The 14,036-nt window shown below is 36.6% G+C and overlaps 1 protein-coding gene across 2 annotated transcripts; it reads left to right on the top strand.

Annotated features, from left to right (window-relative positions):
* Positions 1-10,630: 10,630 nt before the first annotated feature.
* On the top strand, positions 10,631-12,800 carry NPY5R (neuropeptide Y receptor Y5). Of its 2 annotated transcripts, XM_023226564.1 has the most exons (2): positions 10,676-10,830; positions 11,473-12,800. In XM_023226564.1, exons 1-2 carry the CDS (start codon positions 10,681-10,683, stop codon positions 12,016-12,018), a joined length of 696 nt encoding a protein of 231 aa, XP_023082332.1. In that variant the 5' UTR covers positions 10,676-10,680; the 3' UTR covers positions 12,019-12,800. The 2 variants fall into 2 exon arrangements, with proteins under 2 accessions (XP_023082325.1, XP_023082332.1); XM_023226557.1 differs by having other exon boundaries at positions 10,631-12,800.
* The last annotated feature ends 1,236 nt before the right edge of the window (positions 12,801-14,036 follow it).

Genomic DNA, 14,036 nt, shown 5'->3' with positions numbered 1-14,036 from the left:
CATCCCCAGTTTATTTTTACATCCCCAGTTTATTTTTAAGAATGAATTACCTAGGAATATAAATAAGAAATCAACCTAGAGTTTATTTCAATTGCAGAATTTATCACATTGTATTGCCATTAATTATGTAGTTGTACATATCTACAACTATACTCTGATCTCTTACTGACAGTGACTGTTCTATTTTTTTTTTTTTCCATCTCTTAAACTTAGGAGCCTGGAAGGGTATCTAACACATCATAGGATACTGAAGAAGTTTTGTAGAAAGATTGAAAAACTAGGAATAGGGTAGGACTACAAAATTTTTGAATATTACAAATCAAGCCCATTTGTTCATCTCAAACATTAAAAAAGTGTCTTCGGCATTTGCAGCTATGATGGATGATTGCTACTTTATGCATATACATTTTATGCATAGTTTGCTTACTAATACACTCCTTCTGATGATCTGCCTCATATTTTTGGATATTCTTATGTGTTAGCTCTGCATCATCTATTAGGTATAAACTTGAATATGGACTCTACTTCCTTTGAAAATGCTTATAATGTGTACTTGAGGAACGGTCTCATATTTTTTTCTACCTGTTCAATAACATATTTTAATAGCTGTATTACCTGTGAGAATGGTAAGACCAAGAATGTGGTAACATATATTTTGAAGAGCATATAATTCAACTTTTGATCCTGGGCTTATGCTTTGAACAGTTCTGTAAACATTCTTTTTAAAGACTAAAACAAACCAACATACCAAAAATAAATAAATAAACTTTTTCCCTTTCATTTCCACTTAAATATAGTAAAGCTATATTTAGACTTATAACTAGATTTAAAATATTAACTACAAAAAGTAGCTAGGAAATGGAAACATTTTAAAAAATATTACAGGATACTTATCTTTTCTCAGAGGAGTTTTGAACTACAAAAAGAAATAATTGTATGGCCTATATATGGATTTACATAATAAAATGTTATATTGTCAAAGGAATCCATGCTCTCTTCTTCTTGTATATCTATTTTTGCTGCAAAACTGAAAAACAATATAATTAAAGAATGAAGTACTGATATGTAAGACAGCCATAACTTTTTGAAATGAATAAATAAAATATAGTTAATACTAGCTGCAGGGAAGAGAATGTGCCAATAATAATGGAAAACTTTAACATCAGTATTTTCTTTGTAAATTTTAAGGTAAAGGGAAAATAAACAATGTCTATGGCTATCAAATATTGCTGAAGATCTAAAAAGATGATTTTTCTACACATATGCTTGTAATGCATGCCCATTAATGGCATACAGTCATAAGTAGTCAGGTCTCAACGGGGACTCCAGATCTTTGATTCAAAATATTTCATTTTACAGACAAAGAAAATGAAGACTGAAAAAATCAAGTGCCTGTCTAAAGCCACACCACTAATTTGAGATTAAGCCTGGCTACCACTGAGGTTTCTGATAAGGGTCTGTTATAAAAATATGTATGTGATATATGAACATATAAGATACATTTGTATCACATCTATGTGTGTATGTATTTTTAACATGGATATTTGCTAGTAAAAAGAATTATACATTCTTTCTGAAAATCAGTCACTGCTTTATGGTCAAATCATTAGAGCATCAAAAGGATAAATAAAGCGTTGCTTACGGAGCACAGTATTTATCAGAAGTCAATAAAATGTTAATGATGCCCCGTAGGACCTCAAACTTGTCGTTAAGTTTTCTGGGAAATGGACTCAATGTACACAATACTTTGGGCAAAACTTTTTTTCAATAGCTTTTGTTCCCTGAAAGTAATAATAATAATAAAATCATGTATTTTAAGTTCTAAATATTGATTTGTATGACAAATCATTACTATTTCAAAGAAATCAATGCAGCATAGAGCATCATAAAATATTTTGATAACACATCTTTTAAGTATTAAGGATTTAAATTCACCATGATAGGAAAAGTGGATTTTTCTTTTCATGGTGGAATTTCTTTTAGGAAAAGAAACATTTACTCTTAAGGAGTACAATGAAATCCTCAGAGAAATAAATGCATGAAGTAAAATAATACTGTTTTCTCTAGTTTATTTACCCATACTTCTTCTATAACTAATATATCAAAATCAAATATCATTTGAGATTATACCAAAGCACTTTAGTCATTGCCTTCCACAAATGGTAGCTGGTATTAAAATGCAACAGTAGCTTTGACAAAAACCACAGTCATGTTCCTCAGCAAAATGTTACCCCAGGAATTGTTGGGCGACTGTTTTATTGTTCAATAATTTGTCTTAGGAGTCCCAAGTGATCTTTAACTTTTACCTTTCTTTCATAACTGATAATTAACTGTAATAACAGGGCAATAGCCAGTTTAATTTTGTAACATGCACAAAATCCAACTTAATTTCCCAAATGAGCATTTTATAAATAGTGAGTAGGAAAAATACATAAAATAGAGGTGGACATTACTATTTCTGTTCTGGTATTCCCCTCCGCTTAAATGTTACTCCATAAAATAAAAATAAAATTATTATGTTCTACAAAGAGTAACGATGATCAGTCTCGAATCCCTCCTGGGAAATTTAAAGGTAAAAGCACCCTCATCTTCATATCTTTCTCTTTATGTAGCATATTGCCTAAATTTGCACATTGATAATTTCCTCAAAACAAAAATCTCTTCATAACTTGTCCACTCCAGATGTCCTTACTACTGTGTATTGTCATGTGTATTTAAAGAAGAAATGCCAGCTCCCTTTTTGAGACTTCCTTGTTTGTGGGTGCAGTGGGAAGGGAAAATGGTCAGGTTAATTACAATCTCTGTATCAATGGCACGTGGCCTTTTATTTTCAATACTCTAATAACAGTGACTTCACCCTAGGTTCATATCATCAAAATACAAAACAAAGTTGTGGAAAAGAAAAAATAAGATTTGTTTTATACTTTTACTATGCGAAAGCCTGTAGCATAGACTTGTGTTTTGAAAGACATTCACAATGGGGTTCACTTGGAAGTTGTTTTAAAGACAACGTGTATTTGAAGTGTACATGTTATGACTGTGCAAGAGATAGAAGGATAGAAATTTATGTGGCAATGTGTACTGCATTAACCGCAGAGACGGTGGAATTAAGAAAGTCTAAAAAACAAGCCTTATTTTCTCAAGGTCATTCCTTCTTGACACTTGCATCTCCTGCTCCCTACTGCAGAATCCCAGGTGCCTGCTCAGAAGGCCTATTCTGTTAAGCTTTTGGGGAGAATATATTAATATTTCAGAAATAACACACAGAAGAATAACACAGGAACTGTGTTTACTTGAGTTCTTTAAAAGCTCTTGTGTGGCTCTTTGACTGATGACATGGCAATCTATATAGATCCCCTGAGTACTGAATGCTAAAATTCAGCAGAAAGGTGCACAAAACATTTTCTTTGACCTCTGGTATAACAGTGATGGCTGCCCCAGATGTTAGAATTACAAGTCACATTGCTCCCAAGGGGTATAGTTCTTTTCGGTTTATAAAGAGCTAGTCCCACAGGACTCTACTCAGCAGGAGATGTTGTCTGTTACATAATAGTTCTCAGTATTAAAGGGTATAATAACTACACCCTTTCTCATGGTAAAGCTATGTCCAAAGACACACGGACCTCTACCCAATTTCTCTTTTCTCCCTTCTCTCTCTCTCTCTCTCTCTCTCTCACACACACACACACACACACACACACACACACACACACAGAGACGCGAGCGCGCGCGCACCTAAAGTACCTGCCAACTAATGATTAGCTAAAAATAAAGCAAACCTGCGCAATACAGATTTGGAAACATTAGAGATGGAAATCATGTTGAGAAGGAACAGAAGGACAGGGTTTTTTCTTCTTCTTTTGTGTGGGCTTTTTTTCCAGTCTTTTTTTTTTCTTTTAACCTATGACAATTCATTTTTAGCCCTTCGTCTTCTCTTTGCTATTGAATATAGTCTTGAGCAGCGTTGATTTCATTTCAGCTTCACTCCCCTGCTCTTTCCGCTTGCCCACACCCACAGCTGCCACTCCTTGGAGTGTGGAAACTTCCCTTCTATTCTGCTGGGCGCATCCCCGCAGACTCCCTTGCCTCTCCTGGACATCGGGTGAGCCTCCCCACCGCCACTCTTCCTTACTTCAAAAAGGTGCAAAGGAAGAGCAGTGTTCTGTTTTTCTTTTTTCTTTCTTTCTTCCCCCGCCCCCTCCCCGACAATGATAAAACCTGAGACTCGAAGCTTGTTCTCAGGAATACTAAGCACTTAGGGGCACAGCCATCCTCACACCAGTCCAAGACTTCTCAGAGTTCACTACACAGGGCTGGGGGCTGGACCGGCAAAACTCGATTTGCCCATCAAGTTAACTTGGTCGGCCTGGGACCCGAGGCCAGGGTGAAAGGGCGACATCCCGGGGCCCTGTGGCTTTTCCCTAGAGCGCTCAAACAGCGGCGTAGGTCTGGGATGCCCCCGGCCCCCGGATTTGGAAGAGGTTGGCGCGGAGCAGGCGCCCTGGAGCAGGGTCTCGGGGGTCCCCGGAACAGTCACGTGTTCTCGAGACGCCGTTAAACCCCCGCCCCCTCTTCCCCACCGCCGCCTCCAGGTCCTGCTCCTGCTGTTGCCGCCGCCGCTGGGGTACAGGAGCGACCGCGCTGGGCCGAGCTCCCGGGAGTCCAGGGCCTGCAGCGGCCGGGGCGCCCCGAGGTACCGGCTCCCGCCCCTCCCTGCCAACCCCTTTCGCGCCTGGTAGGCCTGCACCCAGGAACCGTGGCGGGTCCCCGCGCGGGCTGCGAGTCTGCGCTGGTCCCTGGGAGCCCGCACCCTTGTCTCTGGTGCCAGGGCGTTGTCTGGGGTCCTAAGAGGGCGGGGTGGGGAAGGTGAAGGGAGTGCGGCTGGAAAAATGGGGATTAGGGTGTCGGAACAGACACTTGTCAGGAGTGAAGAGACAGCGCAGAGGGTACTGGGCTGAATTCTTTCCTACCGAGCAGGTCCCTCCAGTTCCCAACTCACCCGGGTGGAGCAGGCGCGGGCCGAACCCGGGAGGAGAGTGTCGGGGATCTGCGAAGGAGCCTCCTGGGGATGGGGCGGGGGATGGACAAAGCGCTGCCCCAGGCTGGACGCACTCTTGCTGCAGCCCGGCGGTCCGGAGCTGGGAACGGCAGCCCGCGGGGTGCCCGGGTCAGGACTCAGCCCTAGCGGGTCTCTGGCGAGGCCAGGGGCGCAGCCCGCGAGGCGCCACTCAGGCCGTCCAGCTGCCGCGCAGTCCAGCGCTGACCTGAGCCCGGGAGGCAGCTGCGCTCCAAGGTTTGCGCTCCTATTTGCGAGGTGTCTTCATATGACAAATGCGAGCAATAGCAAACATCCATAGAACTCGAATTCCAGAAACGGGAATTCTTTTTTCCAAGTTCACAGACCTTTAGTGAATCTTTTAAAGGAACTGAGGCGTTGTGTTGGACCAAAGCCAAAACGGTTTTACCATAGACCATGGAAAATAGCCTAAGGCTCTTTCAGAAGAATCTTGCAGTTCGAATGCAATTTTAGATTTCAGATTTCTCAAGGGAAGAGAAACTCTGCTGTTAGAATTTGGAAGGGACGGTGGTGCATGCCTGTGTGTTTGTCAGCTGAGCAGAGCTGTATTTATCTTTCCAATTCAAATTGTGCCAGATTCTGGCTTTAAGAACAAACCATGGGAATATTTGAGAACATGGAATCGTGCTGCTGTTCCATGATGACAGCAAAATAGACAATAGTTGATATTGTATCGTTGCAGGAGGAAAAGAATTACATATATTTTATTCTTTTGTGTGATTGTCATCCTTTGTGAGCGTGATGTATATTTTCATAAGGCAATAAATTATTCAAATAAATAAACCTTATTTAAATGTACAAGTCAGATGTTTAATATCCTTTGAATTCCCTGAAGTTCCTCCTATTATTCTTAAGAACACTTTCTTAAAATACTTTCTTAAAATACTTAAAATCTATTCAGAAGGTTTCATTTGTCTAGGTGTCAGATATAGAAGAGTTTATAAGAAAATTCCAGTAAACTTCTGAAAAGACATTATTTTTTATAAGTTGCCATAGTTTAATAAAGAACTTTTATTTTTCACACTTTTTACTCAGAGATTAAAGTTCTGTGTTTCAGCCTGGAAATTCTGATGGTAGGAGATACAACTATTATAAAAGAGAATGAGTAAATATAGTAATCAGGTATGACAAAAATTTCATGCTGTCGATATCAGATTTCTTGTCAAATAATATTCCATGTTAAAATATTCTTTCTCTGGCTATATTTCATAATTTCTGTAGCAATCTGAGAAGATTCACACATATCATTACTTTTATAATGGATAAAATATGTTGCATAAGAATGTACAGCACTCATAATAACACTTGTTGAGAAGTAGAGGGTTGTTAAACATATTTGCGTTTCCATTGTAGGTCTGCTCACTGTGTTTTTCAGGAAAAAGGAAGGGAAAAGGTAAGTTTAAGGAAACAAATCTTGCTTTTTTGTTTGTGTTTTCATTTTAAGAGCGTTCCTGTACCTTACATTTTCGACTTAAATCTGATTGGACAAAATTTTCCTAATGTTTAAATTATCCCCTGGCTACCAGGAGGCACTTTAAAAAAACTACATATCCACCACCACCCCTCCCCCAACCCTCCTCCACACCTCCAGCATTTGCAGTGTTCATCATTTAGTTGTAAGAAAAAATTCTTCCTTCCTTGGAGCAAAGATTCACAAAAATGTTCATTTGGTGCAGACTATATATTAGGTATTGTATGTGTGTATGTTTATATGGTAGATGGTGTGCAGTGGGGCTAGAGGGAGAGCAGGAGAAAGTTGACTACAGTCACACCAAAATAAAATGAATAAATGAATGTTGAATGAATGAATGAATGCTAAAAGAGATTTTTTTTTAATTTGCTAATCAGTCTATCAGTAGCTACATAAAGTATTCATTATATTCAGCAATAATACAAGTGTCCATGCTATAGTGAAATAATATACTACTGTCAGTCAGGAGAATGCCACTCATTTATTAATTCATTCATCATCCAATTTGAGGCCTTTTACATCTCAGCAATCTACAGTTACTCAGGGTGTGAGCTTGAATTAATCCATCATAGAATATTCTTGGCATAGCACCTTGCATTACTCATCTTTATGCTTAGAGCAGAGCAGAGCACCTAGCAAAATATATGTTCAATAAATACTTCTTGAATGAAAAAAAGAAGGAACAACTAATCATTCTTAGCTATTCGTTAATAGAAAGAGTTTACTCTTTAAAATTATATATAAATTATGTACTTTCTTAAAATACTCAAATATTTTAAGGAATGAAAGAAGCATCCTCAGTTTTTTCTCCAGTGTCCAATGAATACTCAAGATGGCATTTATTTCATCTTCTTACTAAGGAGATGTGGCTTTATAATTTAATGCATTCAATATTTTATGTGCATATATTTAAAATAAAAGTTTTAATAGCAGACTGCACAGTCGTGGAAGCAGATATACTTCTTTTTTCATTTACATTTTTTAAATGTTTTGTAAATATATCTTGCAGTTTTAGTTTCATGTTGCTTGTGTGATAGCCTTTATCAATGAAGATATCCAAATGAAAATTTAAAGTGCTAAACTCTCTTCGTTGTCTATCTAGGTATCTCCTCCTCATTGCATTTTGGGGCCATTTAAAACATCTATAATTTCAATGGTTCTCTATAAATGTATATATAAAGATACATATACACACATATGTATGTACACACAAATTTATAGTCATACTCTATCCTGAATTTTCCCACATTGCCAGGATGATTCATTTATGTTATTTTAAAGCAAGGGAAGTTAAACTGCTTTTCTAAAATGATTGGTAACGAATATTTACTTTAGCATCCACTATGTATAATATGCTTTATTAAACATTATTTCTAGAATGAAAAATAATTAAGACTTTTATCTCCATTCGAATATAATAGAGAGATCTAACCACATGGATTGGAGAAAAATTTGAATTTTAGACTCAAAACTATGTTGTTTCTATTACCACAAATTGTGCTGCATCTTCTCTTTCTTCAAAAAATTTTGGACAGCAATTTTACACTAAGTAAGTAAGTATCATCCACAGTTACATGTTCCAAAAAGGCACAAAGCCATTGTAGAAGGGGCCGTCTAATTTCTCTCTTGTTCTTGCTTAGAAAGTACAAGGAAAGGCTATCAGTAACAACTGACCTACCCCAAAGTTAGAAGAAAAGGATTGATTCAAGAAAGGTGAGTCAAGAGAAGAACAACTAAGCAAGATTGCAGTTACAAGCAGCCTGTACACATTATAAATATAAATAGGATCATGAATACGCTGAATTGAGCCAGGGGGTCATCAGAACTCAGGAAATTAGGCAAAAGCACCAATCAAAGCTGTTTTGATTACAAGCTTGCTGACCTATCCAGAGTAGGTGCTGAGAGGCTATTGACTCGGAATATGATGAATAATATGATTCAGTAGGTCATGCGAGTCACTTTTGTACCAGGTGTTCTTTTTCACTGAGGCAATATCAATGTAAATTGTTGGCTAGGGTCTAAGAATGAATGAATACAATCCTCAGTCTTTGAATTAACTTATCCTTTAAAAGGATGTAGTTAGCTTCCAGAAAATAATCTGGTCAACATAGAATCACTTGCAGAAGTTGTGAAAAACTTGCAACTTTTCTCATAGCACAAGGATGACTCTGTCATCCTGTTTGAAACTTGCTATATATAGAACTGAAGTTAAACTGACTTGTAATGAATGTATGTACACAATAGTATTTGCCATTTGGAAATTTATTGAACTAAGACCTATAGGTCCCTCATAAATTAAAGATAACAGTTTTTACAATTAATTTAAATAAACATATTTTTGTAGTTTTAGTATAATTATTCAATTGTAGATCTAGAAATAAGTAGATAAACATATATTGATAGATAACAAAAGTGTTTTTAAAACTATATACATATCACAATCTCTATGACAGTGTATTTATTGGAATTAATTTGATTGCTGGTTTGTGTTTTCTGTAGGAAATTCTTGTTAAAAAAAAAAATTAAAGTGGCCAGGCACAGTGACTCATGCCTATAATCCCAACACTTTGGGAGGCCAAGGTGGGAGGATTACTTGAGGCCAGGAGTTTGACACCAGCCTGGGCAACATAGGCAGACCCCATCTCCACAAAAAAAATAGAAAGATTAGCCACATGTAGTGGCATGTACCTGTAGTCCTAGCTGCTTGGGAGGCTGAGATGAGAGGATTGCTTGAGTACAGGTGTTCAAGGTTACAATGAGCTGTGATCACACTACTGCACTCCAGCCTGGGCAACAGAATAAGACCCTGTTTCTAAGAAAAAAAAAAGTAAAAAAAAAAAAGGTGCTTTTTTTTTTTTTAAATGAGAGGAGGGGGTCCTTTTGCCTCTTATTGGTATGTTATAGGCAATTTAGTGCTTCATCAGGCAGTAGCATCAAAAGTCTAATATGTAGAGGTAAACATGTAATGCCATTGAGGTATGACATTAATTTAATTTGAAATGAAAATCTTATTACTGGAAGTTATATTAATATCACTTCTACATTTACGTTTAAGGTATAATGTTTTCCTTGAACAATGAATTCATTGACTCGTTCATAAGGCAAAATCTATACATAGTTTTTAAATTAATAAGCAGGTGAAATTTGTTTGTTTGTTTGTTTTAAAAAAAAACACCAACAGCACTGCTAGTCCATCAGTGGTTGTCCTAATCAGAGATAATCTGGCATATCCCAAACGATTGAGGATTGGTCACAGAAAGATGTCATCATCCAGCATTGTATCTACACAGTCAACAGTACAGCTTGATAAACAGATTTAATGAGTGCCTACTATATGCACCTAGGTCGTGAGATAGTAATCCTATTCTCAAGGCACTTAAATTTGAATGTTGTATGGGCTAGGTGATATTTGTTACTAGAGTTTTGTTTGAATTTTTTTATTCTCTCATAAACATTTACTTAATACCTACAGTGGTAAAATTACTCTGCCATGTATTGGGATGGATTCCAAAGTGAGTAAGAGATAATTTACATTGCTTGTAAATAAACAAAGTAGACGGGTAGGCATTATAATGCAATGAGAGCAGATTATGATATGTAGCATCAGACAACTGTAAACAGACTGTTAACAGGAGTTCTGAAGAAGAGATCATGTCCAGTTGAGTGGACCAGGACAGATGACTTTTAAGTTTGGCCTAGATTGAGATAGAAATGAATGGAATTTTTATGGTAAGATTATGTGACTATACTATGTACCAGGTATACTGACTTGGAGAATAATATTAATGAGTGATTGTAAAGCATGTATCTTGAAGTTCTTGTCTACATTTGCTTTTTCTTTCCTTACGTTATTTACTACACAAATTTTAAAAATACAATCTACTATCTTAACATAAGTTAATACATCTCGGAAGTAATGATAAAATTAAACTTACTATAATCATTATTGGCTGATATTTGCACTGCACTTGGAATGAGTTAAAGATTTCAGAAACTTTCTTAGGAGATTAATAAGGTCATGGGAGCCGATTGTAAAATTTAGTTTCCATCTGAATAGATTAATTTAAAGTAGTCATGTAATTTTTTTTTAGGTTGATGACAAATGTCTTTTTATTCCAAGCAGGACTATAATATGGATTTAGAGCTCGATGAATATTATAATAAGACACTTGCCACAGAGAATAATACTGCTACCACTCGGAATTCTGATTTCCCAGTCTGGGATGACTACAAAAGCAGTGTAGATGACTTACAGTATTTTCTGATTGGGCTCTATACGTTCGTAAGTCTTCTTGGCTTTATGGGGAATTTACTTATTTTAATGGCTCTCATGAAAAAGCGTAATCAGAAGACTACGGTAAACTTCCTTATAGGAAATCTGGCCTTTTCTGATATCTTGGTTGTGCTGTTTTGCTCACCTTTCACACTGACGTCTGTCTTGCTGGATCAGTGGATGTTTGGCAAAGTCATGTGCCATATCATGCCTTTTCTTCAATGTGTGTCAGTTTTGGTTTCAACTTTAATTTTAATATCAATTGCCATTGTCAGGTATCATATGATAAAACATCCCATCTCTAATAATTTAACAGCAAACCATGGCTACTTTCTGATAGCTACTGTCTGGACACTAGGTTTTGCCATCTGTTCTCCCCTTCCAGTGTTTCACAGTCTTGTGGAACTTCAAGAAACATTTGGTTCAGCGTTGCTGAGCAGCAGGTATTTATGTGTTGAGTCATGGCCATCTGATTCATACAGAATTGCCTTTACTATCTCTTTATTGCTAGTTCAGTATATTCTGCCCTTAGTTTGTCTTACTGTAAGTCATACAAGTGTCTGCAGAAGCATAAGCTGTGGATTGTCCAACAAAGAAAACAGACTTGAAGAAAATGAGATGATCAACTTAACTCTTCATCCATCCAAAAAGATTGGGCCTCAGGTGAAACTCTCTGGCAGCCATAAATGGAGTTATTCATTCATCAAAAAACACAGAAGAAGATATAGCAAGAAGAAAGCATGTGTGTTACCTGCTCCAGAAAGACCTTCTCAAGAGAACCACTCCAGAATACTTCCAGAAAACTTTGGCTCTGTAAGAAGTCAGCTCTCTTCATCCAGTAAGTTCATACCAGGGGTCCCCACTTGCTTTGAAATCAAACCTGAAGAAAATTCAGATGTTCGTGAATTGAGAGTAAAACGTTCTGTTACAAGAATAAAAAAGAGATCTCGAAGTGTTTTCTACAGGCTGACCATACTGATATTAGTATTTGCTGTGAGTTGGATGCCACTACACCTTTTCCATGTGGTAACTGATTTTAATGACAATCTTATTTCAAATAGGCATTTCAAGTTGGTGTATTGCATTTGTCATTTGTTGGGCATGATGTCCTGTTGTCTTAATCCAATTCTATATGGATTTCTTAATAATGGGATTAAAGCTGATTTAATGTCCCTTATACACTGTCTTCATATGTAATAACTCTCACTGTTTACCAAGTAAAGATCAAATGTGGGGTCATATAAAATATATTTATGATAACTATTTATGTATAATAAATAGAAATTTTGTTAACATGAAATTTAGTTTATGTGAAAGATTTCTGTATTTGAATGTCCGTTCATAATATATGGAAGATAATTTTATGTGTTACAGTAGGATTAATTTATTTAGTTGTGTAGTCAGTGTCAATCCAATCTGTAATTTCATTTTAGAAAGTTGTATTACCTTCCACTTCCATGTTGTCTTGTAAACAAATGAACTGTATTTTTTGTTGAAACTAAAAGTTATGTCTAACCAACTCAGTACTTTTGTCCAAAAATATAATAAGAAAAAATTATTCTTGAGGAACTTTTAATTTCAAACTTGAAGAATATCTACAAGCTATCTATGTTCATTTCTACTCCACAGGCTTCTTAATGTTTAGTTTGTGAAGTACAGAAAAAATTTAGTATACCTGGAAAATCATAACTAAATGACAACTGTATGCCCAAATTATGATTATAATCTTCAACATTAAGTACAGTTTTGAAAGTCCTATAGGAAAATGCTATTGCCTGTTGAGAATTGGTCAAATTGTCAATTTAACTCCACTGTCCTAGTAATACACAAGTAATTTACCAAATAAAGAATTTTAAATCCTTTCCAGACTCATTATACAACATTAAACACTACCAATAAAGTTGTTTTCATATACATCTTTTCTATTCTAAAATGTGAAGTCTAAATGGTATCTGTATTTCCAATTATTAAATAATTTTAAAGAATATTTTAAATGTGCACAGAAAATTAATTTTTTGGCCAACATATAGAATGATTAACATACTTTATACCATTTCAATACTGTAGTTTCATGTGCTGTCTTATTAAATTGAGGTCAGTCTTTTCAATCGTTGAAACTTTGTGTTAGCCTAGTCTTTTAAAGAACCAAGTCTCTGAAAAACAATAACATATTTGCATATATGATTCAGATGTGCATAATAACATTGATGTCTTCAGTTCCTATAACTGATGTAAGCCTTTTCCTTATTGATTCCTGTTCATAATAAGGGAAAACAATGAAAGAAAACAAACACAAAAGCTCTAAGTTTGTAAGTAATAAGCCATGCTGGTAAGTATTTAATTAATTAAAAGTCCAAAATGGCTATGGGGCATTCTTTATGCCCTTCTTCTTCCCTGGATGATACCTACATACGGGAAATTGATGTGATTTCTTGCCATGCGGGAAATAGTGCTGGTCCACAAAATATCCTCTACTGGTTCCTGCTGAACTCCAGTTGAGGCACAATAATAATCAGGCTCTGCTGTACCATGTACGCTCTGTTCTCAACAAGGTTAAAGCCTGAGAGTCCAGCTCCAGAATCCCCAACCCCTGCTGACATGGTAGGATTGATACTCTCATTGACTTAAACTGTCATTACTTGAGTGTCAGCCACATCCTCTGTTTTGTTCAAAAGTTAGGCTGTCTACTCTGTGGAGTCTTGCTATGCAGTCAATGACATTGTCCCTTGCCAAACCTGGAAACTATTGGAGAACTTTACATTCATCACTGGAACTCTGCAGGAACTTATGAAACACTACTCCTCACATAGATAACAAAGAACTGAGGCAACTTGGGCTTACTCAAGCCTTCTCTCTACTCAGATGTGATAAGCTGCCCTATCAGCTCTGTTGTGTCCACTCCACGTTGGTACAATAGCACTCTACTTCTCAGTCCTTCTTTAGACTTTCAGATATAGATCTGGTCACAAACCCCTCTGCTTTTAGCTCCCTTCGAATCTTTCTGGTGCTATGTGAGTGCCTTTCCCAGGTTTTTATATTATAGCAGATGGAAAAGATGAAAAAACTTGGTTCACCTTTGCTTTTCTCTGTTTTCCTCTTTCCATTTTATTCTAAGGGATTCTCCTTTTTTCTGCCTAGGAAGAATGTTCCTCACTAATATCATCCCTTTTCTCTGCACTGTGACATAGTAGAGCTATGTTAAAAAAGGTTTGCTT

Source organism: Piliocolobus tephrosceles, chromosome 3, assembly GCF_002776525.5.
Source record: "Piliocolobus tephrosceles isolate RC106 chromosome 3, ASM277652v3, whole genome shotgun sequence".
In the NCBI taxonomy this organism is placed as follows: domain Eukaryota; kingdom Metazoa; phylum Chordata; class Mammalia; order Primates; family Cercopithecidae; genus Piliocolobus; species Piliocolobus tephrosceles.
Note: the sequence above shows the minus strand (reverse complement) of the source record. Positions and strands in the feature narration are given on the sequence as shown.